At 44.6% G+C, this 24,310-nt stretch overlaps 1 protein-coding gene across 5 annotated transcripts; it reads right to left on the reverse strand.

The window, feature by feature from the left end:
- Positions 1–67: 67 nt before the first annotated feature.
- LOC116978272 (S-phase kinase-associated protein 1-like) lies at positions 68–22,577 on the reverse strand. 5 transcript variants are annotated; one of them, XM_033029300.1, is made up of 6 exons: positions 22,152–22,280; positions 19,948–20,044; positions 18,586–18,659; positions 17,850–17,993; positions 3,433–3,573; positions 68–1,898 (listed from the first exon to the last, which is right to left on the reverse strand). In XM_033029300.1, exons 2-6 carry the CDS (start codon positions 20,042–20,044, stop codon positions 1,863–1,865), a joined length of 492 nt encoding a protein of 163 aa, XP_032885191.1. In that variant the 5' UTR covers positions 22,152–22,280; the 3' UTR covers positions 68–1,862. The 5 variants fall into 5 exon arrangements, with proteins under 5 accessions (XP_032885191.1, XP_032885195.1, XP_032885192.1 ...); XM_033029304.1 differs by lacking the exon at positions 22,152–22,280 and adding an exon at positions 22,558–22,577 and having other exon boundaries at positions 1,345–1,898; XM_033029301.1 differs by lacking the exon at positions 22,152–22,280 and adding an exon at positions 22,026–22,105 and having other exon boundaries at positions 1,345–1,898.
- Positions 22,578–24,310: the final 1,733 nt, after the last annotated feature.

The following is a 24,310-nucleotide window of genomic DNA, read 5'->3' on the forward strand; positions in this document are numbered from 1 at the left end:
CATCAACACCACAATTTTGAAACATTCGACGGGATAACATTGAAAAAAGCAAAACCGACTAAGAAAGTAATTTGTGGGCCTATTTTATTAGATAACAAGATGAAATAAGACAATAATTACAGAAAAACAGGAACATCTTAGAGATTGGCACATAATGCTGGAGTAACTCAGCAAGACAGGCAGCATCTCTGGGTGACGTTTCGGGTCGAGACCCTTCTTCGTAGCTGAAACATCAACCATTCCTTCTCTCCAGAGATGCTGCCTGTCCCGCTGAGTTACTCCAGCATTTTGCGTCTATCTTCGGTGTAAACCAGCATCTGCTGTTCCTTCCTACACATCTTAGAGATTTCTAGTTGTAGTCATGCACAGCAAGGTTAATAAATCCAAATAATTGAAGGATCCCATTAAAGTTGTAGCATTTATCTAGCCTGAAGTGTTGGTCTTGGTTAAACCAAACCGGTGAAGGCTGAAAGTTCCAATCAAGATGCCACTAGGATTCTTGCAATAGCATCCAAGGCTAATTAAACATACCCATACATACCATACTCTTATTACAGGCATCCAAGCCACTTGCAGGATAATACAGAGAAGGTGGGAAAGCCAGTCAAAAAGAAAATAAAACAGCATAGTGAATTGGACAGAGTGGATGTGGCGAGGATGTTTCCACTAGTGGGAGAGTCTAGGTCCAGAGGTCACAGCCTCAGAATTAAAGGACGTTCCTTTAGGATGGAGATGAGGAATAATTTTTCCAGTCAACGGTGCTGAACCTGTGGAATTCATTGCCACAGAACGCTGTGGAGGCCAAGTCAATGGATATTTTTAAGACAGAGATAGATAGAATCTATATTAAAATGGGTGTTAGGGGTTATGGGGAGAGGGCAGGAGAATGGAGTTAAGAGGGAAAGATAGATCAGCCATGTTTGAATGGCAGAGTAGACTAATTCTGCTCCTATCACTTATGAACACGAAGAATATAATTGTAAAGGCTCAGGAGCAATAACGCTTGCATCACATTAACAAGTGGTTTTACAGTGATCACTGGGGTGGAAGATTGCAACCTTCATGTGGTCCACCCCGTGTCGACTAATGCAATCAAGCCGACGTGCACAAACAAAAAGATCAAATAGAACAAGCTGACCTACAACTTTAGGCAGTGCACGCCATACGCAAGAAGAAGAAGAAGTGATCACTGATTATAAAGACCGCACTACAGTCCGGTCACGCATGCAAACTGCTCATTGGGAACCTGGAAACACAAGTACATTGCTAAATATTTCAGTATTGTGGATTACTAACCCTGCATCATAAATCGAGGCATGAGAGAGGAAGGAAGATCAATTTAAAAAAACATACCACAGCAAGCTCTTCACACTGTAACCATTTCATTTATATTACAGCTTATCTCAGTTCGAGAATTAAATGTTGCTTTCATTTAAATACGTTCAGCCGTTTTTATCATCTATTTATGAAGAATACCCCCTCACTGCATAGCCTGCTGATTGTATTTGCCTTCCGGACGAGATGATATGATAATCAGACGTCCACAGTATTAAAGAATTCCTGTCTAGTCCGCACTCTTTAAATTTTAATAACACATGCATCCTAATCCTCTTGAAGTCACTCTACTGTAATGGATTTGGCAGCGCTAGACCGGATAGCACTTCCAATCCTATGACAAGATAAAGGCTAGAACACAGTGCTCTGAACAAGAGAGGAACCATCATGCAATCAAAAATGCTAAGTGTGTTTTTCTCCCCCCTTTCCTGCATTTCCCAAATAATTATCATGTACAAAACAGTGCAATAGGATTTGGAAGAATTATCTCAGTGTATTCGAGAAGAGTTATGAAGCAATTTTCTTTTTCACTTTTCTTCACACCACTGATTCTCCTTGCGTACCTGGAAATAAAAGGAGTAACTCAGTCATGTACTCAGTGAAAGGTCAATTAAAAGTGTGGTTAAATGGCCTTACTGGATACCAGGGCATAATTCCATTCACCCTTTCTCCCCGTGGCCTGCGTGGGATTTCTCCGGGTGCTCTGATCTCCTCCTACACTCCAAAGATGTACAGGCTTGTATGTTACGTGTAGGAAAGAACTGCAGGTGCTGGTTTACACCAAAGATAGGCACAAAATGGTCGAGTAACTCAGCGGGACTGGCAGCATCTCTGGAGAGAAGGAATGCGTGACATTTCGGGTCGAGAGCTTCTGAAGAAGGGATCCATTCCTTCCATCCAGAGATGCTGCCTGTCCCGCTGCGTTACTCCAAATTTTGTGTGTGTGCGCGCGCGCGTGCCTCGGTCTTAGTGGGCCGAAGTGCCGGTTTTCCGCGCTGTATCTCTAAAACTAAAACTATGATTTTCACGAAGTGGAGAAATGGATAACATCCACAGCATAATGAGATTATATTAACTAAGCAGACTTCATGCACCGAGAAGTGCTATCTGAAGGGTTCCGATCCGAAACGTCACCCATCCTTTTTCCCCAGAGATGCTACCTGATCTGCTGAGTTACTCCAGCACTCTGTGTCTATCTTTGGTGTAAACCAGCATCTGCAGTTCCTTCCTGTACGTCTATGTGCTATCATTAGTTTAGTTTATTGTCACGTGGACCGAGGTACAGTGGAAAGCTTTTTGTTGTGTGCTATCCAGTCAGCAGAAAGACTATACATGATTACAATCGAGCCGTCCACAGGGTGTGCTCTTCCCCAATCGCTAGTCAAGGACTTAACTGGGAAAGACCATAAATTGAGAACATTGACTTCTCCAATTTCCGGTAGCCCTTGCTGTCTCCTCCCCTTCTCAGCCCTCTGGCTCCTCCTCTTCCTTTCTTCTCTCCGCCACCCCCCCCCCCCACCCACCCTACATCAGTCTGAAGAAGGGTTTTGGCTCGAAACGTTGCCTATTTCCTTCGCTCCATAGATGTTGCCGCACCCGCTGAGCTTCTCCAGTACTTTTGTCTACCGTCGATTTTCCAGCATCTGCAGTTCCTTCTTGAACACCATAAATTCATAAGTGATTGGAGCAGAACTAGGCCATTTGGCACATCGTCTCCTCCGCCATTCAATCACGGCCGATCTATCTCTCCCTCCTAACCCCATTCTCCTGCCTTCTCCCCATAACCCCTTACACCTGAACTGATCAAGAATCTATCTATCTCTGCCTTAACTAATTCAATCTCATCCTTAACACTAAGCAAAAGAATAATTTAATTGCATTGATAACCACTGATCTATATTTTGTGGTATATTACAGGCATACACAGTTTAAACTTAAAAGGGGCTGCATTAATAAAGTATTTTATGAAAAGTGTACCAATGCTTCAGTTGAGCCCTTTGATTAAGTTTAGACGGAAACACTCTACCGAACACATCTGAATCAGAAAAGCTAATCGTTAAGTGTTTTCAACAATTATGAAGACAATAGCGGTATTACCTGCTCTTCCTCTTCCTCAGTAAAGTCATTTTTGATGTTGAAAGTCTTGCGAATCTCTTCTGGAGTTTTACCTTTGATCATGTTTGCTACAGTTTTGCACGTCACATCAAGCAGGCCTTTGATGTCCAAATAGTTCGCAGCCTAAATAAAAGATGTAAATATTCATGAGGAACAGCTTCTACAATCATACCGTCGCATTGCTGAACTCGGAGTCCCGCCGATAGATTCCTCCGGTCCCTCCGTCCCCATTGTTTAATTATTCTGTATTTTTTATTATTCTGTATCCTCTTTTTTTTTTTTTTTTTTTAATTTCTATATTGCACTACTACGGACTGACGCAAATCTGCATTTCGTTGTACCCATACTCAGTATTTGTGCAATGACATTAAAGTTGAATTGAATTGAATTGAAATGCGAAGAGCCAAACTAATCTTAGAAGAACATCACATCAAAAAAGGATTTCCACTGGAGATTTCTATACAAGTACAAAAATACTTCAAATCATTCTACATCTCTTACAGACATTAACTTTGTGCCACTGATCACGATCACACATACGCGCACACACACACACACACACACACAGTCACGGTGGCACAGCGGTAGGGTTGCTGCCTTACAGCAAAAATACAGGACCGGAGACCCGGGTTCGATCCCGAATACGCATGCTGTCTGTACGGAGTTCGTACGTTCTCCCCGTGACCTGTGTGGGTTTTCTCCGAGATCTTTGGTTTCTTCCCACATTCCCAAGACGTACAGGTTTGTAGGTTAATTGGCTTGATAAAATGTAAATGTACAAATTGTCCAGTATAAAATTGTCCAACTTCCAGTATAATCCCTGGTGAACTCTTCGGAAGGTACACGGTACACACACGTGTACTTGATTTAGGCTTGATTGTTTAGGTTAGTTTAGTTCAGAGATACAGCAAGGAAACAGGCCCTTCAGCCCACCGAGTCCACACCAACCAGAGATCCCCGCACATTATAATAATAATAATAATAACTTTATTTATAAAGCACTTTAAACAACCGCAGTTGCCACAAAGTGCTGTACATGAGAACTCATGGACAAAAAGTTATTACAAACCATTAAAAACCGTAAAACGAAGGACTAAAAAACAGTAAAAATTAAAAGACATTAAAAGCACTAAGAACAGGAGCAATGTCTCAGCCAGTGTCGAAAGCCAGAGAATAAAAATGAGTTTTTAGGGAGGATTTGAAGATGGACAGTGAGGGGGCCTGTCTGATGTGCAACGGCAAGGTGTTCCAGAGTGCCGGAGCAGCAACAGAAAAGGCTCTATCCCCTCTGAGCTTCCGCTTAGACCTTGGTACCTCAAGGAGCAGCTGATCAGCTGACCTGAGGCACCGGGCAGGAGCATATAGGTGGAGCAGCTCAGAGAGGTAAGGCGGGGCGAGCCCATTCAATGATTTGAAAACAAATAAAATAATTTTAAAATGAACTCGAAAGTGCACTGGGAGCCAGTGAAGGGAGGCCAAAATTGGCGTAATGTGCTCCCTCTTTCGAGTTCCGGTTAAAAGGCGAACCGCAGCATTTTGAACCAGCTGGAGACGAGCCAATGAAGCTCGTGCGACTCCAGAATAGAGTGCGTTACAGTAATCCAGCCTAGATGTAATAAAGGCATGGATTACTGTTTCAAAATGCTGCCGCTCGAGGATGGGCTTCACCTTTGCCAGCTTCCTTAGGTGAAAGAATCTGGACTTAACCACCGCGCCTATTTGTTTATCTAGTTTAAAATCACCGTCCATCCTAAAACCCAGGTTTAAAACTGTTGGCTTTACGGACAATGCCAGTGGACCCAAGTCAACAAAGGGAGGATCACGGCAGCCATTGGGGCCAAACAAAATCACCTCTGTCTTTTTTTCATTAAGTCCCAGAAAGTTTAAGGCCATCCAGGACTTAATGTCCTCAAGACAAGACAGAAGTGATTTTAGAGAATAGTCGTCTTCTTTCCTGAGTGGCATATATAACTGGCTATCATCTGCGTAAAAGTGAAAGGAGATGCCATGCCTTCTTAAAATTGAGCCCAGAGGAAATAGGTATAGAGAGAAGAGCAGGGGCCCTAAAATTGAGCCCTGTGGAACACCATATGCCAAGGGAGTGGAGGAGGATTCAAAGCCAGCAAGGCTTACATGGTTACAAGGCTAACATGGTTCTGTCTGCCAGATAGGACCTGAACCATCCCAGGGCACTGCCACAAATGCCCACTTGGCGCTGTAATCGGGAAATTAAAATTCCATGGTCCATTGTATCGAAGGCGGCAGATAGGTCCAGCAAGACAAGAACCACATAATTACCGGAGTCGTTTGCCAGGAGGATGTCGTTAAAAACCCTTAGCAGAGCCGACTCTGTGCTATGCATAGCTTTGAATCCAGACTGGAAAACCTCCCGAATATTGTGCTCATCCAGGAAGAGTTTCAGCTGAGCATAAACTACTTTCTCCATGATTTTAGAGATAAATGGCAACTTGGAGATCGGCCTAAAATTGGCCAGAACAGTTTGGTCCAGGCCGGATTTCTTAAGTAGTGGTTGCATGACTGCATGTTTAAAATTTACGGGGACAACCCCAGAACACAAGCTACTGTTTATGATGGCGAGAACCGACTGCCCTATACTCGGGAAAACCTCTTTAAAAAGAAGAGGAGGGACAGCATCACAAGGGGAACCCGACGGCTTAATATGGCTAACCACATCCTCTAGACCCGACAGTTAACACTATCCTACCCACACTTAGGACAATTTACACTTACACCAAGCCAATTTACCTACAAACCTGTACGTCTTTGGAGTGTGGGAGGAAACCGAAGATCTCAGAGCAACCCCACGCGGTCACGGGGAGAACGTACAATCTCCGTACAGACAGCACCCGTAGTCGGGATCGAACCCAGGTCTCAGGCACTGCAAGCATTGTAAGGCAGTAACTCTACCGCTGCGCCACCGTGCCGCCCTGTACTTAGTTCAGTCCAGTTTAGTTTAGTTTATTGCCACATGTACCAATGTACAGTGAAAAGCTTTTGTTTTGTGCTATCCAGTCAGCAGAAAGACAAAGACGTAGGGGGCGCTGTCTTGTGCACGGCTGCCCAGCCAGCAGCTGTCTGTCTCTTCATCTTTTTATTTTTTTATTTTAGTTAGTTAAAGTGTTTTGGAGGTCTAGACTTTTTTATGTGGGGGGTGGGGGTGGGGGGGGGGGGGGAAGGGGGAAACTATCTTTCAGGGTCCCTACCTGGTCGGAGAGGCAGCTTTTCTCCGGGCTGCAGCTTCGACCCGTCCTCGCGGCCTACCAGCGGGCCTGGAGGGGCGTTTCCTGTCGGGGACCGCCCAGAACCTCGGCTTCGGCGGCGGCACAGCGCTGGAGCGCTATCGCGGAGTGGGCGATGCCTTGCCCGGGTCGCCGCGCTGGAGCTCCGGTGAGCTGAAGATCACTGAGGAAAACATCGCGGAGCTGCGGGACTGTGGAGCGACCAGCTGCGGGCGGCGGCGCTGAACTTTACACCGGGAGCCTGGGATCTCTAGATGAGATCGCCAGTTGTGGAGCTCCAACCGGCGCGGCCTTGTTGGCTCGGAAGCCGCGGCCTCCAGTACGGAAGCGGCCGTTCCAGGGTTCCCATGCCGCTGTGAGGACTCTCCCGACGCCGGAGCAACATCACCCGGCGAGAACGGCCTGGAACATCGGGCCTCCGTAGAGGCAACAATAGACCCGACTATGGGTGAACTGGGGTTGGGGACTGGACTTTGTGTCTTCCCTCATAATGGGAACCATTGTGGGGGGATGTTCTTTATGTTTAAAACTCTTATTAATGTTATGTCTGTATTCTTTTTTTTTATGTGCTGCAAAATGGCAAGAAGCATTTCACTTCACTACACCTAGGTGTATGTGAATGTGACTAATAAAATACCTTTGATACTTTGATACTTGATTGCAATCGAGCCATTTACAGTGTATGGATGATAAGGGAATAACGTTTTTGATTGCATTTACATATTATCTAATTTGATTGGAAAGCATTCAAAACAAAGCATCTCGTTTTACCTCAATACGCACAACAATAATAAACTTGAATAACTCTCTTATAGCCATCTTAAAAACTGCTAATTAAATAAATCAAATGTAACGTTGTGCATTATTGCTCAACGTTATACTTTCTATCATTCCAGTCTTGAGCTTCTATGAAAGATAGACACAAAGTCCTGGAGTAACTCAGAGGGTCAGGCAGCATCTCTGGAGAAAAAGGACGGGTGCGTTTCGTGATAGGACCTTTCTACAGATTGCAATCTGAGTTGAGTTACTCCAGCACTTTGTATCTTTGGTATAAACCAGTATCTGCAGTTCTGTGTTTCTCTCAGCGATGACCAATATAAGTACAGCCATCAAGTCTTCTGTTATCCCAGAGCACCAACTGCCATGAAACAAGACAAAATAACGGTCCCTACATCATCCACTCGCTAAATTGCGATAAACTTTGCTACCAATATTCCCTTTAGCCAAGGACGATAAGGGAATGGAATATGTTACCACCCAACACATGTACTGCTCCCGATGTTAAGTCATTTGAGGAGGGACATTCTTACTATTGAGGGAGTGCAGCGTAGGTTTACAAGGTTAATTCCCGGGATGGCGGGACCGTCATATGCTGAGAGAATGGAGCGGCTGGGCTTGTACACTCTGGAGTTTAGAAGGGCGAGAGGGGATCTTATTGAAACATATAAGATTGTTAAGGGTTTGGACACGCTAGAGGCAGGAAACATGTTCCCGATGTTGGGGGAGTCCAGAACCAGGGGCCACAGTTTAAGAATAAGGGGTAAGCCATTTAGAACGGAGACGAGGAAACACTTTTTCTCACAGAGAGTTGTGAGTCTGTGGAATTCTCTGCCTCAGAGGGCGGTGGAGGCAGGTTCTCTGGATGCTTTCAAGAGAGAGCTAGATAGGGCTCTTAAAGATATGAGGTGTTTGCGCAGTGATCAACCAGAACCAGAACAGCCCTGAGGGCGTGAAGGATAACACCAAGGCTGCCCAAACTGTTCAAACTGGTTTTAACTCGGACATAATTGGAGGGGTGCAGCTGAAAGCAGCAAGGGAATTTGGCACCTAATCAGCATTTCATCAAGACTTTATCGTTCAAGACTGGATCAAACTAAACACAGGTGACCTATTGAAATGTTTTTTTTTAATTTTATTTTTATTAGAAGTACAGTAAATTACCCCGTTCCTGCCTTCTTGTACGTTCTTCCCTTGACCTGCATGTGTCCTCTCCTCATGCTTCGTTTTCCTCCCACATTTGCAAGAAGATGCAGGTATGTACATTAATTGGCTTCTGTAACTTGTTCCTAGTGTGAAGGATAGAACTGGTGAATGGGTGATCGTTGATTAGCTGGACGGGAGCGGGGAAAAGAAGGAATGATCGGGGAGGGACTAGTCTTTGATTATGTTGGCTGCATTTCCGAGGCAGCATGAAATGTAGATGGAGTCAATGGTGGGGAAAGAATGGAGCGACTGGGCTTGTACACTTTGGAATTTAGAAGGATGAGAGGGGATCTTATTGAAACATATAAGATTATCAAGGGTTTGGACATGTTAGAGACAGAAAACACGTGGCTGATGTTGGGGGAGTCCAGAACCAGGGGCCACGGTTTAAGAATAAGAATAGGCCATTTAGAACGGAGATGAGGAAAACCTTTTTCACCTAGAGAGTTGTGTATCTGTGGAATTCTCTGCCTCAGGCCAATTCTCTAGATGCTTTCAAGAGGGAGTTAGATAGAGCTCTTAAAAATAGCGGAGTCAGAGGATATGGGGAGAAGGCAGGAACGGGGTACTGATTGGGGATGATCAGCCATGATCATATTGAATGGCTCGAAGGGCCGAATGGCCTACTCCTACTCCTGCACCTATTGTCTATTGTCTATTTAAAAAGGGGATTGAGCAACTAGATTGCCTCAATTTGGTTAAAAAGGCCCATTTCAAAATTTAATTGCGACTCTACTCACTCCGACCTGTGCGAGAAAACCACTTATGAGGTGTTTGCGCAGTGATCAACCAGAACCAGAACAGCCCTGAGGGCGTGAAGGATAACACCAAGGCTGCCCAAACTGTTCAAACTGGTTTTAACTCGGACATAATTGGAGGGGTGCAGCTGAAAGCAGCAAGGGAATTTGGCACCTAATCAGCATTTCATCAAGACTCTATCATTCAAGACTGGATCAAACTAAACACAGGTGACCTATTGAAATGTTTTTTTTTTAATTTTATTTTTATTAGAAGTACAGTAAATTACAATAATACACATCAGATATATCTTATTACATTTGTTGTACCACTTCGTTTTTCGAGCTTTAAAAAAGATAGAAATAAAAGAAGTAAGGAAAGTGAGCAAGAATCGTGAAGGTGCAGGAAAGTGTTGGGGAAAGAAAGCCCCTTAGGGAAGAAGTTAGAGAAGGAAGTAAAGAAAGGAAATAAGACCCTAGAAAGAAAAGAAAAAAAAGGGAAAAACAATCGCTCTTTTGTAACACAAAACTCCACAAAAAAGGATATACCAACCGTATTTATTTTATTTATTTATTTTTAAAATTTATTTTATACCCCCCTTATACCAGATCCTGATACCATTTATATTTTAAATTACTATTGCACCTTATGCTTGTAATAATTCCATAAATGCAGACCACGTCTTTTGGAAGTGGTCTGCTTTGCCTGCTAGGAGGAGTCTCATCTCTTCCAAGTGTAGTGTTTCGAACATGTTTGAAATCCACATTTTTATTGTTGGTATGGAGCATTTTTCCAAAATTTGAGTATAAGCTTTTTTCCCATTATTAGCCCGTAATTAAGTAAGTTCTTTTGAAACACGTTTAATTCGAGGTTACCTTTCGATATTCCAAAAATGATCCATTCTGCTTTTGGTACAAGTTTTATTTTAAATAATTTTGTGAAGATTTCAAATATTTAGTTCCAGAATTTTTGGATTTTTATACAAAAAACAAAAGAGTGCACTATGGTAGCTTCTTGTGACTGACATTTATCACAAATGGGTGAGACATTGGGGAAAAGTTTATTTATTTTAGTTTTTGAATAATCTAGTCTATGTAATGTTTTATATTGAATTAGAGTATGTCGTACGTTGATCGAGCATTTATGCGCATATAGTAAGTGTTTATCCCAGCTCTCTTTTGAAAATGTTATAGCTAGTTCTTGTTCCCAATCTCTTCTAATACCATCGGTTGTAGGTATTTCTATATTTAAAATAATGTTGTATAAGTATGATATTAGATTTGCTGATTCAGCCTTTGTCTTCATAGAAACATAGAAATTAGGTGCAGGGGTAGGCCATTTGGCCCTTCGAGCCTGCACCGCCATTCAATATGATCATGGTTGATCATCCAACTCAGTATCCCGTACCTGCCTGCTCTCCATAGGGGTCCCAGCACTGAGCCTTGCGGTACCCCACTAGTCACTGCCTGCCATTGTGAAAAGGACCCGTTTACTCCTACTCTTTGCTTCCTGTTTGCCAGCCAGTTCTCTATCCACATCAATACTGAACCCCCAATGCCGTGTGCTTTAAGTTTGTAAACTAATCTCTTATGTGGGACCTTGTCGAAAGCCTTCTGGAAGTCCAGATACACCACATCCACTGGTTCTCCCCTATCCACGCTACTAGTTACATCCTCGAAAAATTCTATAAGATTCGTCAGACATGATTTACCTTTTGTAAATCCATGCTGACTTTGTCCAATGATTTCACCACTTTCCAAATGTGCTGCTATCCCATCTTTAATAACTGACTCTAGCAGTTTCCCCACTACCGATGTTAGACTAACTGGTCTGTAATTCCCCGTTTTCTCTCTCCCTCCCTTCTTAAAAAGTGGGGTTACGTTTGCTACCCGCCAATCCTCAGGAACTACTCCAGAATCTAAAGAGTTTTGAAAGATTATTACTAATGCATCCACTATTTCTGGAGCTACTTCCTTAAGTACTCTGGGATGCAGCCTATCTGGCCCTGGGGATTTATCGGCCTTTAATCCATTTAATTTACCCAACACCACTTCCCGGCTAACCTGGATTTCACTCAATTCCTCCAACTCCTTTGACCCGCGGCCCCTGCTATTTCCGGCAGATTATTTATGTCTTCCTTAGTGAAGACGGAAACAAAGTAGTTATTCAATTGGTCCGCCATATCCTTGTTCCCCATGATCAACTCACCTGTTTCTGACTGCAAGAGACCTACATTTGTTTTAACTAATCTCTTTCTTTTCACATATCTATAAAAACTTTTGCATTCAGTTTTTATGTTCCCTGCCAGTTTTCTTTCATAATCTATTTTTCCTTTCCTAATTAAGCCCTTTGTCCTCCTCTGCTGGCCTCTGAATTTCTCCCAGTCCTCCGGTATGCTGCTTTTTCTGGCTAATTTGTACGCATCATCCTTCGCTTTGATACTATCCCTGATTTCCCTTGTTATCCACGGATGCACTACCTTCCCTGATTTATTCTTTTGCCAAACTGGGATGAACAATTTTTGTAGTTCATCCATGCAGTCTTTAAATGTCTTCCATTGCATATCCACCGTCAACCCTTTTAGAATTAATTGCCAGTCAATCTTGGCCAATTCACGTCTTCATACCCTCAAAGTTACCTTTCTTTAAGTTCAGAACCATTGTTTCTGAATTAACAATGTCGCTCTCCATCCTAATGAAGAACTCAACCATATTATGGTCACTCTTGCCCAAGGGGGCACGTACAACAAGACTGCTAACTAACCCTTCCTCATTACTCAATACCCAGTCTAAAATAGCCTGCTCTCTCGTTGGTTCCTCTACATGTTGATTTAGATAACTATCCCGCATACATTCCAAGAAATCCTCTTCCTCAGCACCCCTGCCAATTTGATTCACCCAATCTATATGTAGATTGAAGTCACCCATTATAACTGTTTTGCCTTTGTCGCACGCCTTTCTAATTTCCTGTTTGATACCATCTCCAACTTCACTACTGTTAGGTGGCCTGTACACAACACCCACCAGCGTTTTCTGCCCCTTAGTGTTTCGCAGCTCTACCCATACCGATTCCACATCCTCCAAACTAATGTCCTTCCTTTCCATTGCGTTAATCTCCTCTCTAATCAGCAACGCTACCCCACCTCCTTTTCCTTTCTCTCTATCCCTCCTGAATATTGAATATCCCTGGATGTTCAGCTCCCAGCCTTGGTCACCCTGGAGCCATGTCTCCGTGATCCCAACTATATCATAGTCGTTAATAGCTATCTGCACATTCAACTCATCCACCTTATTACGAATGCTCCTTGCATTGAGATACAAAGCCTTCAGGCTTGTTTTTACAACACTCTTACCTCTTATACAATTATGTTGAAAAGTGGCCCTTTTTGATTTTTGCCCTGGTTTTGTCTGCCTGCCACTTTTACTTTTCACCTTGCTACCTATTGCTTCTACCCTCATTTTACACCCCTCTGTCTCTACGCTCACACATTTAAGAAACCCTTTCCCTTTAACCCCATCCTCCACCATCCCATTCGACACCCGACCCCCCTTATTCAGTTTAAAACCACCCGTGTAGCAGTGGCAAACCTGCCTGCCAGAATGCTGGTCCCACACCTGTTAAGATGCAATCCGTCCCTTTTGTACAGTTCCCCCTTACCCCAAAACAGATCCCAGTGATCTAAGAATCTAAATCCCTGCCCCGTGCACCAGTTCCTCAGCCACACGTTCAGGTCCCGTATCTCCCTTTTCCTGCTCTCGCCAGCACGAGGAACTGGAAGCAAAGCGGAGATAACAACCCTGGAGGTCCTGCTTTTCAGCATTTTTCCGAGCTCTCTAAAGTCACGCTGCAGGATATTCATCCCCTTCTTTCTGACATCGTTTGTGCCGACATGCACTACCACTTCCAGGATGTTCACCTTCGCCCTTGAGGATTTTCTGCACTCTGTCCGTGACATCCTGGCTTCATCCAATAAGTCTGGGGACCTATTGAAATGTTGACAGCAGAAAGGCCACGTAATCCAGCTGAAGTGAATCTTGTCATGTTTAAAGTTTAATTGATAGGATAACAGCCAGGTAAATATATTAAATGCTGGCGATCCAAACTAAAAACAAAAAACACTCTGCAGGTCAAGTCAAGTCAACTTTATTTGTCACATACACATACAAGATGTACAGTGAAATGAAAGTGGCAATGCTTGCGGGATTGTGCAAAACATCAGAACAGAACTGAACCAGTATTCACATTAAAAAAAGACACAACAGTATTTACACCCTGGTGAGAACAGGCAGCATTTGTGGAAAGAGAAACAGACTTCACATTTTCAAGAGTCAAGAGGGTCGAGAGTGTTTTATTGTCACATGTTCCAGATAAAACAATTAAATTCTTACTTGCAGCAGCACCACAGAACATGTAAACATAGAACTGAAAGATTATCAGAATTTAAAAAAGTGGGGGCGGGGGGGGAGAAAGGATGACTTTAAAGTTGCAGAAAGGATAGGGAGAGTAGACAGACACGGTGAGATTTGCCGTGGTGATACACTATTTATGAAGTCACGTGATTAATAGATTAATGAGGCAGTTAAAGAGAAAGGAGAAAACAAAGTGACATACATGTTCAGTTTGAAGAAGGGTCTCGACCCGGAACGTCGCCCATTCCTTCTCTCCAGAGATGCTGCCTCACCCGCTGAGTGCTGAGGTGTGTGACAAGAATTGGCTGGAGTGGATAGCCAAGGTTGGGGAAGAAGCTGGAGCTGTGGAGGCAACGCTCCCTCTCCATAACGGGGAAAAATGTGGGCATCAGGTGTGAGGTGCTCTCGGGGCTGCTGTACTTGGCGCAAGTGTGGCCTGTCCCTCCCTCCTACGCCACAGGGATCACCCAGGCCGTCTTCCAGTTCATCTGGGGGTCGAGGATAGACGGGCCACAATGCACATGTCGGCGGACAACGGGGGTAAAAGTGTGCCAAACGTCGCCCTCACCCTGATGGCCACCTTTGTGTGTGGCTGCATTAGGCGGAGCGTAGAGCCAAGGCACGTGGGCACCAAGTGTCACTACCTGCTGAGGTTCTACCTGTCCCCGGTGTTGCGAAGGGTGGGCCTGGCGCAGATGCCACGCAATGTGCCAGTCAGCTGGGCTTTGCCGCACTGTCTGTCGTTCGTGGAAAGGTTCTTCTGAACCAACACCTTTGACCACAAGTCCATCAGGCAGTGGTCAGCACGGAACGTCCTGCAGGCACTGCAGGGAAATGACTCCATGGATCCTGTGGTGTGGTTCCCAGAGCAGTCTGGCAAAATGCCTCATCGCCAGAACTCACCAACAAGCACCAGGACCTGGCTTGGCTGGCAGTGAGGGGAGCCCTCCCAGTCAGATCCTTCCTGCACCGTCGGAACCTCACTACCAGCGCACGCTGCCCTCGGGACGGCTGCTGTGGAGAGGAGACGGTTGCCCACCTCTTTGCAGAGTGTGGATTCGCTAAGAGCATCTGGAGAGGTTTGCAAGGATCCCTGTCACGGTTTATTCCGAACAGCTCCGTCACAGAGGACTCTGTGGATCTACGGACTGTTCCCAGGGACGCATTCAGAGACTGACATCGAGTGCTGCTGGAGGGTCATCAACTCGGTGAAAGACGCTCTTTGGTCTGCCCGAGCATTGTTCACCACCCAGCGGAGCGAGATGTCCATCGGGGAATGTTGCCGACTGGCCCGCTGCAGACTGCAGGAGTACGTGCTGAGGGACGCACTGAAGCTCGGTGCAGCCAACGCCAAGGCTCGGTGGGGGAGGACCACAGTCTAGGGTCCTTCCGCTGCTGGACATGGGGGGCAGAGTGTGGTGGGGACACCCCTCAAAATAAGGGAAGGGATTCCATTCCAGTGGGCCACATGAGTGGCAAGGGTGTGGGGTAAAATTGTGATTTGGGGAAACTGTATTGAATGTATGTGTAGCCTCCGAGAATGTCGGATGGAGTTTTGTATGGATCTTGTATTTTATATAATTATTTCTCGAATAAAGTATATTTTGAAGTTTTTTTTTTTTTAAATCTGCAGTTCTTTGTGTTTCCAGGAAAATAAATAACATTGCAATTTGGAAATTCCATATTGGAAAATTTATAGTCAGTAGAATTGCTCCCTTACAGTGCCACAGTGCCAGAGACCTGGGTTCAATCCAGACTACGGGTGCTGTCTGTACGGAGTTTGTACGTTCTCCCCGTGACTGCGTGGGTTTTCTCCGGGTGCTCCCATTTCCTCCCACACTCCAAGACGTGCAGGTTAGGAGGTTAATTGGCTTCTGTAAATTGTAAATTGTCCCTCGCATGTTAAGAGTGCGGGGATTGCTGGTCAGCGCGGACTCGGTGAGCCGAAGGGGCTGTTTCAGCATGGTATCTCCAAACTAAACTAAATCGCTGTTAATTCGCCTAATATTTAGTAGCGTCACTTAAACTGTTTGGGAATTGAAAATGCAGTAGCTGTTAGTTCTTCTGTTTAAGGAACAATGTTTTGGCATGAGGACGTTCTATTCCCTGTGCCTATTCCATATCACGAGAGACTAGAAATATATAAACAATTATTTCAGAACCTTTACATAGATCTCATATACGTCTCACAGGAATTCACAAGCAATAAATTATCTTGAGAGCGAGATCTAGGCAAGAAGGAGAACATGGCAAACATTTTTCAGAGCAAGTAATCATAAAATGGAATGAGGTGAATGGCCATTGATCTATTCATAGTGGAGTTTCAGTATGGGAAAAATGCTGGGATCGAGGAATGACTAGTGGGGCAGGTGGGGCCTCCATTAAGCATCTCATCCAAAGGTCAGTACTGACATCGCACTAGTCCTTCAGTCCTAACACTATACTGTCAGTCTATATATTATGTATCAATTTTCAGAGTTGATTATAAACCCATAATGTTCTGTTCTCACAGTCAACGTCATACATTGCTGGTCACCATTTGTTGTGGTGGAAGCGCATTAAAATAAAAGTTTAATTCTGAAGCACAGCTCTGAACGCACCTGTCTACTGGGTTAGTTGGTTGGCTGCACGAGCAAGATTAGAATGAATGTAGAAAGAAAGAAAGTGTTAGTTTTGTTTATTGTCACGTGTACCGAGTTACCATGAAAAATTTTAAAGCACAGAGTCGTTTATCCAGTGAACGGGGGAATCAAGAACCAGAGGACGTTAGGTTAAGATGAGAGGGGGAAAATGTAATAGGCACCTGAGGGGCAACTTTTTCCACAAGGTGGGTATATGGTACAAACTGCCAGTGGAGGTACAACAACATTTCAAAGACAAGGTTTAGAGGGATGTAGGCCAAACGCGGGCAGGTGGGACTTGCGTAATAATAATAATAATAAATTTTATTTTTGGGCGCCTTTCAGACATCTCAAGGACACCTTACAGAGATTAACAGGAATAAAAAACATATAATCAGAATAAAATAAATAATAAAGACATCACAGAAACACAAATTATAAACAGAATTCAGTCCAAAAACAAAAAATCAAAAACACAATGTGAAGAGAGAGCAGCGGCAGCTAAAGCGCGCCAGCGTACACTCTCCCTTCACGGCAGCCATCTTGGACAAAGACTAACAGGATTACGTACAGACAAAAAATCATCCTCCCACAATGGATACCACTGTGGTGGAAGGCACAATGTCCAGTCCCCAACCCCAAGTTCACCCAAAGTCAGGCCTATTGAGGCCACCGCAGTTGCCTCTACGGAGGCCCGATGTTCCTGGCCGTTCTCACCGAGTGGTCTTGCCCCGGCGTCGGGATAGTCCTCTCAACGGCTGGGCCACCTGGAACGGCCGCTTCCTAGCTGGGGACCGCGGCTTCCGAAGCCGACAAGGCCGCGCCGGTTTGGAGCTCCCAGGCTCCCGATGTTGAAATCGGCGCCCCCGCACCGCTCCGCAGACCCGCAGCCCGGAGGTGTTGAACTCGGCGGTCACAGCTCACCGGAGCTCCAGCGCGTCGATCCAGCGCGGCGACCCAGGCAAGGCATCGCCCGCTCCGCTCCACGATAGCGCTCCAGCGCTGTGCCGCCACCGAGGCCGAGGTGCTGGGCGGTCCCCGCCAGGAAACGGCGCTCCAGACCGGCTGGTAGGCCGCGAGGACGGGTCGACGGGCAGCCCGGAGAAAAAGCTGCCTCACCGACCAGGTAGGGACCTAGAAATAAAATTGCCCCCTACCGCCCACATTAAAAAGTCCATTTCTCCAAGCGGACGAGACTCAGGACTAACTAAAAACTATTTTAAAAAAGCGAATTAAACGGACGGCTGCTGGTTAGCAGCCATTCCCCAAGATGGCTCCTCCTCCTCCTCTTGCGTAGAAGGGGCATCTTGCTCTGCTTGGGCAGGTTGGGCCCAAAAGGCCTGTATCTGTGCTGTACGACTATGAGGTGAAAAAAAAATATTGCTTACCAGAATTAGTTCAAAGAGTGTTCCTTGGTCTACTTTGAGGAACTCTTGATCCCATACAGGGATGTCATCGGTTCTCTTTTCGTTGTTTTCATCATCTTCAGGAGGAGGTGGATCATCTTTGTGGTGAGTGCACCACTGAATCACCTGGCGACAGTGCAGACATAGGTACAGATTGGAGAATTACTTGGAACTAACAAACAGGAATAAAAGGCTTAAATAGCCAGGTTATATCCCTTCATTACTGCAAAGTATTGTTAATAGTTGCGACTTATATTGTGACGTATTCATTTTCTGCTTTGTAAAGCATTATGGTGAATTCTGTAGAAACAAGGAACTGCAGATGAACTGCAGATGATGGTTTACATAAAATGGCACAAAGTGCTGGAGTAACTCAGCGAGTCAGGCACATCGGTGGCGAAGATGGATAGGTGACGTTTCGCATCACAAATCTACAATCAGACTGAAGAAGAGTTCTCCAGAGATGCTGCCTGACCCACTGACTTACTCCAGCACTTTGTATCCATGGTGAATTTTATACTCATTTTCTAAAGAGTGTTCAGTCCTAGGTAATTAAATATTTTTTCTACATTATTGTCACGGTACTTTTTTTTTGTTAAGTGGGGATCCATGGCTAGAATTTAGGAGATGCCATAGGAGGGTGGAGAATGGTGTCTCAGTCAAGCCATACGCTTTATCCAGGATGCTGTAGAGTTTATTTCGTGCATTTGAAGCTTACCTTTTTAAGGATTGCAGCATTAACATTTGGAAGTGCCACTGGGTCTTCATCACTTTCATCATCCATCCCCAAATCTATTTACATTGAAAATTACAAAATATATAATTATTCATCAAACTTTCCCCAAAACCTGTCACTGTAACTAAATGCACAAAACAAAAATAAATCTAAACCTAAGTTAATAAACAGAAAAGGCATGTAGTGTCTTCAATATTAAGTACTCCCTGTCTTTGGTTTTACTTTCAGAGATACAGCGTGGAAACAGGCCCTTCGGCCCACTGTGTGCAAGAAAGAACTGCAGGTGCTGGTTTAAATCGAAGGTAGACACAAAGCATCTCTGGAGAGAAGGAATGGGCGATGTTACACAGCCACGTATCTCTGGCTTCTTAATAGTTGTCTCCACTCCTTCTCCCCCCCCCCCCCTCTCTTTTAAAGGACTTAGATGATCCTTCCTGTACACTGTGCTTTCACCGTCTTAATTACAGCGCCAACCTTCCTGTTCATCGCGGTGTGTGTCTGTGCCACATTGGCTTTGCACCGAGTGAATTTCAATCAGACAGCGCTCCCCCCGCTTGCCCTGTCCCCCCGCCTGCTGGTGAAGGAAGCGATGCGTGTCTGCGTGTACCACTCTGACAGTCGCCGTTCCAGTCGCCAGTTTTTCGCCTGAAAAAATCTCCTAAGTGGGACAGGCCCATAACGCTGTGACCAACCAGCAGAGGCAAAATACCAGGACAACTTGGAACTCTTCACGTCATTACATCCAACTATTCTGGGAAGAGTTTGGAGTAAGGTGCTTGTCTTCACAACTCAAAAATGGCTGAAAAGCAGAGGGAAAAAAAAAGATTCTTCCTGAACGATTTTAACACTTCATCCTACTTTCTGTTGAATTTTCAGTTTCTTCAATAATGTTCGACTTTTATTGAGCAATTATAATGGGGGGCTCTATCTATTAGAAAAAGACACAAAATGGTGGAGCAACTTAGCAGGTCAGGCAGCATCACTGGAGAATATGAATAGGTGACGTTTTAGGTCAGGACCCTTCTTCAGACTCACCTTCTGAAGAAGAGTTCCATCACCTATCCATGTTCTCCGAGGATGCTGCTTAAACCCTGCTGAGTCACTCCTGGATGTTGTGTCTTTTTGTGTCTGAACGGCATCTGCAGTTCCTTGTTTCTACAGCTCCACCTATTAAAGGTCAATATTACAATGAATAAATGGTTACCATAAACTAGCAACAAAACGAAAAGTACATTCAACAACCCTTTAGAATCCTTTTCAGAAAATTACAAAGAAACGTATTAACTATCATTTGAAATAAATTATATTTAAGTAAGAAGATGACTTCCAAAGTGACACACTGACCTTCCAACATAGTTTTGATTGTTACAGACTGCTTTGCTATCTCCACATCAACTTCAAATATTTCTCCATCAGAGCTCTGGAGCTTAATGGAAGGCATCTGAAAATGTAACAGAACTATTTCAGAGATTCTGTACTCCAGCATTAGCTCATTTCAACAACTGTCCCCCACTCAAAATATGGATGCATATTTCCACTGGGCTTTTGTTATTAGTGGAGAGGAAATTTGAGACAAAATAGAAATATGAGCTTCACATATGAACTTTAGTTTAATTTACTTTAGAGACTTAGCGTGGAAACAGGCCCGAGTCCGCGCCGACCAGTGACCCCTGCACACTAACACTATCCTATACATGGGTCGGACAGGTTTGGAGGGATATAGACCAAGTACAGGCTGGTGGGACTAGTGTAGCTGGAACATGTTGGTCGGTGTGGGCAAGTTGGGCCGAAGGGCCTGTTTCCACACTGTATCACTCTATGACTCTCCGACACACAAGGAACAGTTTACAATTTTTACTGAAGCCAATTAACCTACAAACCTGTAGGTCTTTGGAGCGTGGGAAGAAAACGGAGCACCCAGAGAAAACCCACCCCAGTCACGGGGAGAACGTACAAACTCCGTACATACAGCACCCCCAGTCAGGATCGAACCCGGGTCTCTGGCGATGTAAAAGGCAGCAACTCTGCTGCTGCACTACCATGCCACAACTGTGCAGGTTTCCATGGATGGTCACTTGGTATTAATGCGAACAAGTCCAAATCTTGTGGTTTGAGGTTCAAGTCTCATTCCAAACACTCAGGTCAACAATAAAAGTTGCTTGAGAAATCGTTACCCTGCCTGAGCCATGATCTTTCAGAAATAATATTTAAAGCAGCACTACTGTCTGCTTGCTTGTGTTGCTCAAGTCAAGTCAAGTTTATTCGTCACATACACATACGAGATGTGCAGTGTAATGAAAAGTGGCAATGCTCGCGGACTTTGTGCAAAAAGACAAACAAACAAACAACCAAACAAACTACAACAGACTTTGCTGTGCAAAGGCAGGGGAATTCATCTTCTATACAAACTTTATCCACTTGATAATCTTCTGCTATGATGCACTTTGGTGACAGGTTGTGATCGATGAGGCCTGGTCTACAGAGCCAACTAACTGTAATTAGGGCCTCAGTGCTTAGGATGGTGGTCTAGGAGGGATGACTGATGCTGGTTTGCTTGTATCATCTGTGGATGTGGATGGAGACATTTGATGGAATTTTTCTGGTGCTTTCCGATGTTAGCTACTGGTAACTCACGATTCAGATGCTCACCAGAGGTTAGGGTTCACTGCTGCCCGATAGGCTTTAGAAATTTAGAGATACAGCACGGAAACAGGTCCTTTGGCCCACCTAGCCACGCCGACCAGCAATCAACCCTAGCAGTGTAGGACGAGCACTATCCTACACACTAGGGACAATTTACAATTTACAGAAGCCAATTAAAACCTACAAACCTGTACAGCTTTGGAGTGTTGGAGTAAATCAGTGCACCCAGAGAAAACCCACACGGTCACAGGGTGAACTGGCAAGGTCAGATAAAAGTGCGCCCAAATTAAGATTTGATCTCTTTGCACAAAACTCAAGTTAATAGCACACATACAAGCAGCCGGTAAGAAAAGGACAGCAAGCTAAATGTAGAAATAGGAAATGTACCCGAACAGGACAACACCAATCACAAGATAATGGCCTAGGGAGTTTGTGGCGAAATAAACAGCAACACAAATAGTATTTACTGTCAGTGATGTAGGATTCTCCAACAGAACAGAGAAATAGTCATACAGCACAGGAAAAAAGGCCCTTCAGGCCAGCCAAGATGCCCTGTCTCAGCTATACTGTATGATTGTAATCCATTACTTTAAATATTACAGATTTTAAAGAATTTAAGATTTATATATTGAGTCGTTTCCCCCACTTTCTCCTTTCCACCCCCCTCTCCCTTACCCCTCTCAGCCCTCTAACCCCCTCCACCCCACACCCTCCTGCCCCCTTCCACCTTATCTCCCTCCCCATTCCCTCTCCCCTCCTGCGGTGTCTCCACAACACACCTAGGGCGGGCCTACATCCGTGCTGCGCCAGGCCCGCCTCTCTGCTGCCCGGGCCCGTGGTAGCAACAGCCCCCGGGCCCCCGCCCACACTGCGGCCGAGCGGCCACTCCTCCACCCCGGACTCACGCTGAGGCTCCGGCCGCCGGTGAAGCTCCCGCTCCCGCCGCCGCCGCCCCTGCCACCACCGCCTGTCTCTGCAGCTGCCCAACCCCCCCAGCTCGCCTGCAGACAAACAACCTCCCACTTGCTTTAGTTTTACTTTCCATCTCTCTATTGCTTGTTATATATATGTGTGTGTGTGTCATATATATATATATCACACACACACATATATATAACAAGCAATAGAGATATATATATATATATATATATATATATACACATATATATACACATATATATATACATATATATATATATATATATACACACATATACACACACACAGATATATATATCTCAAGTTCAAGCAGCACAAGATAAATACATTTATATATAATATATATACATACACACACACAATTGGGTGCACCTTTAAGTGTTGGAGTTGTCCAAGTTATTGGAGCAAAATGATACATATTATTATGTATTATCACATAAGATATGTGAAAAGAAAGAGATTAATTAAAACAAATGTAGGTCCATTGCAGTCAGAAACAGGTGAGTTGATCATGGGGAATAAGGATATGGCGGACCACTGAAGAAGGGTTTTGGCCCGAAACGTCGCCTATTTCCTTCGCTCCATAGATGCTGCTGCACCCGCTGAGTTTCCCCAGCAATTTTGTGTACCTCCAATTGAATAACTACTTTGGTTCCGTCTTCACTAAGGAAGACATAAATAATCTGCCGGAAATAGCAGCGGACCGCGGGTCAAAGGAGTTGGAGGAATTGAGTGAAATCCAGGTTAGCCGGGAAGTGGTGTTGGGTAAATTAAATGGATTAAAGGCCGATAAATCCCCAGGGCCAGATAGGCTGCATCCCAGAGTACTTAAGGAAGTAGCTCCAGAAATAGTGGATGCATTAGTAATAATCTTTCAAAACTCTTTAGATTCTGGAGTAGTTCCTGAGGATTGGCGGGTAGCAAACGTAACCCCACTTTTTAAGAAGGGAGGGAGAGAGAAAACGGGGAATTACAGACCAGTTAGTCTAACATCGGTAGTGGGGAAACTGCTAGAGTCAGTTATTAAAGATGGGATAGCAGCACATTTGGAAAGTGGTGAAATCATTGGATAAAGTCAGCATGGATTTACAAAAGGTAAATCATGTCTGACGAATCTTATAGAATTTTTCGAGGATGTAACTAGTAGCGTGGATAGGGGAGAACCAGTGGATGTGGTGTATCTGGACTTCCAGAAGGCTTTCGACAAGGTCCCACATAAGAGATTAGTTTACAAACTTAAAGCACACGGCATTGGAGGTTCAGTATTGATGTGGATAGAGAACTGGCTGGCAAACAGGAAGCAAAGAGTAGGAGTAAACGGGTCTTTTTCACAATGGCAGGCAGTGACTAGTGGGGTACCGCAAGGCTCAGTGCTGGGACCCCAGCTATTTACAATATATATTAATGATCTGGATGAGGGAATTGAAGGCAATATCTCCAAGTTTGCGGATGACACTAAGCTGGGGGGCAGTGTTAGCTGTGAGGAGGATGCTAGGAGACTGCAAGGTGACTTGGATAGGCTGGGTGAGTGGGCAAATGTTTGGCAGATGCAGTATAATGTGGATAAATGTGAGGTTATCCATTTTGGTGGCAAAAACAGGAAAGCAGACTATTATCTAAATGGTGGCCGACTAGGAAAAGGGGAGATGCACCGAGACCTCGGTGTCATGGTACACCAGTCATTGAAAGTGGGCATGCAGGTGCAGCAGGCAGTGAAGAAAGCGAATGGTATGTTAGCTTTCATAGCAAAAGGATTTGAGTATAGGAGCAGGGAGGTTCTACTGCAGTTGTACAGGGTCTTGGTGAGACCACACCTGGAGTATTGCGTACAGTTCTGGTCTCCAAATCTGAGGAAGGACATTATTGCCATAGAGGGAGTGCAGAGAAGGTTCACCAGACTGATTCCTGGGATGTCAGGACTGTTTTATGAAGAAAGACTGGATAGACTTGGTTTATACTCTCTAGAATTTAGGAGATTGAGAGGGGATCTTATAGAAACTTACAAAATTCTTAAGGGGTTGGACAGGCTAGATGCAGGAAGATTGCTCCCGATGTTGGGGAAGTCCAGGACAAGGGGTCACAGCTTAAGGATAAGGGGGAAATCCTTTAAAACCGAGATGAGAAG

The sequence above is a fragment of the Amblyraja radiata genome, chromosome 11 (genome assembly GCF_010909765.2).
Source record: "Amblyraja radiata isolate CabotCenter1 chromosome 11, sAmbRad1.1.pri, whole genome shotgun sequence".
Lineage (NCBI taxonomy): Eukaryota > Metazoa > Chordata > Chondrichthyes > Rajiformes > Rajidae > Amblyraja > Amblyraja radiata.

Coding starts and splice junctions, on each gene's coding strand:
- LOC116978272 (XM_033029300.1), bottom strand. CDS start 20,044: ATGCCTTCCATTAAGCTCCAGAGCTCTGATGGAGAAATATTTGAAGTT. Junction 17,994..18,585: donor ATGCTGCAATCCTTAAAAAG/GTAAGCTTCAAA, acceptor CACTGTCGCCAG/GTGATTCAGTGGTGCACTCA. Junction 3,574..17,849: donor CACTCTTTGAACTAATTCTG/GTAAGCAATATT, acceptor TCTTTTATTTAG/GCTGCGAACTATTTGGACAT.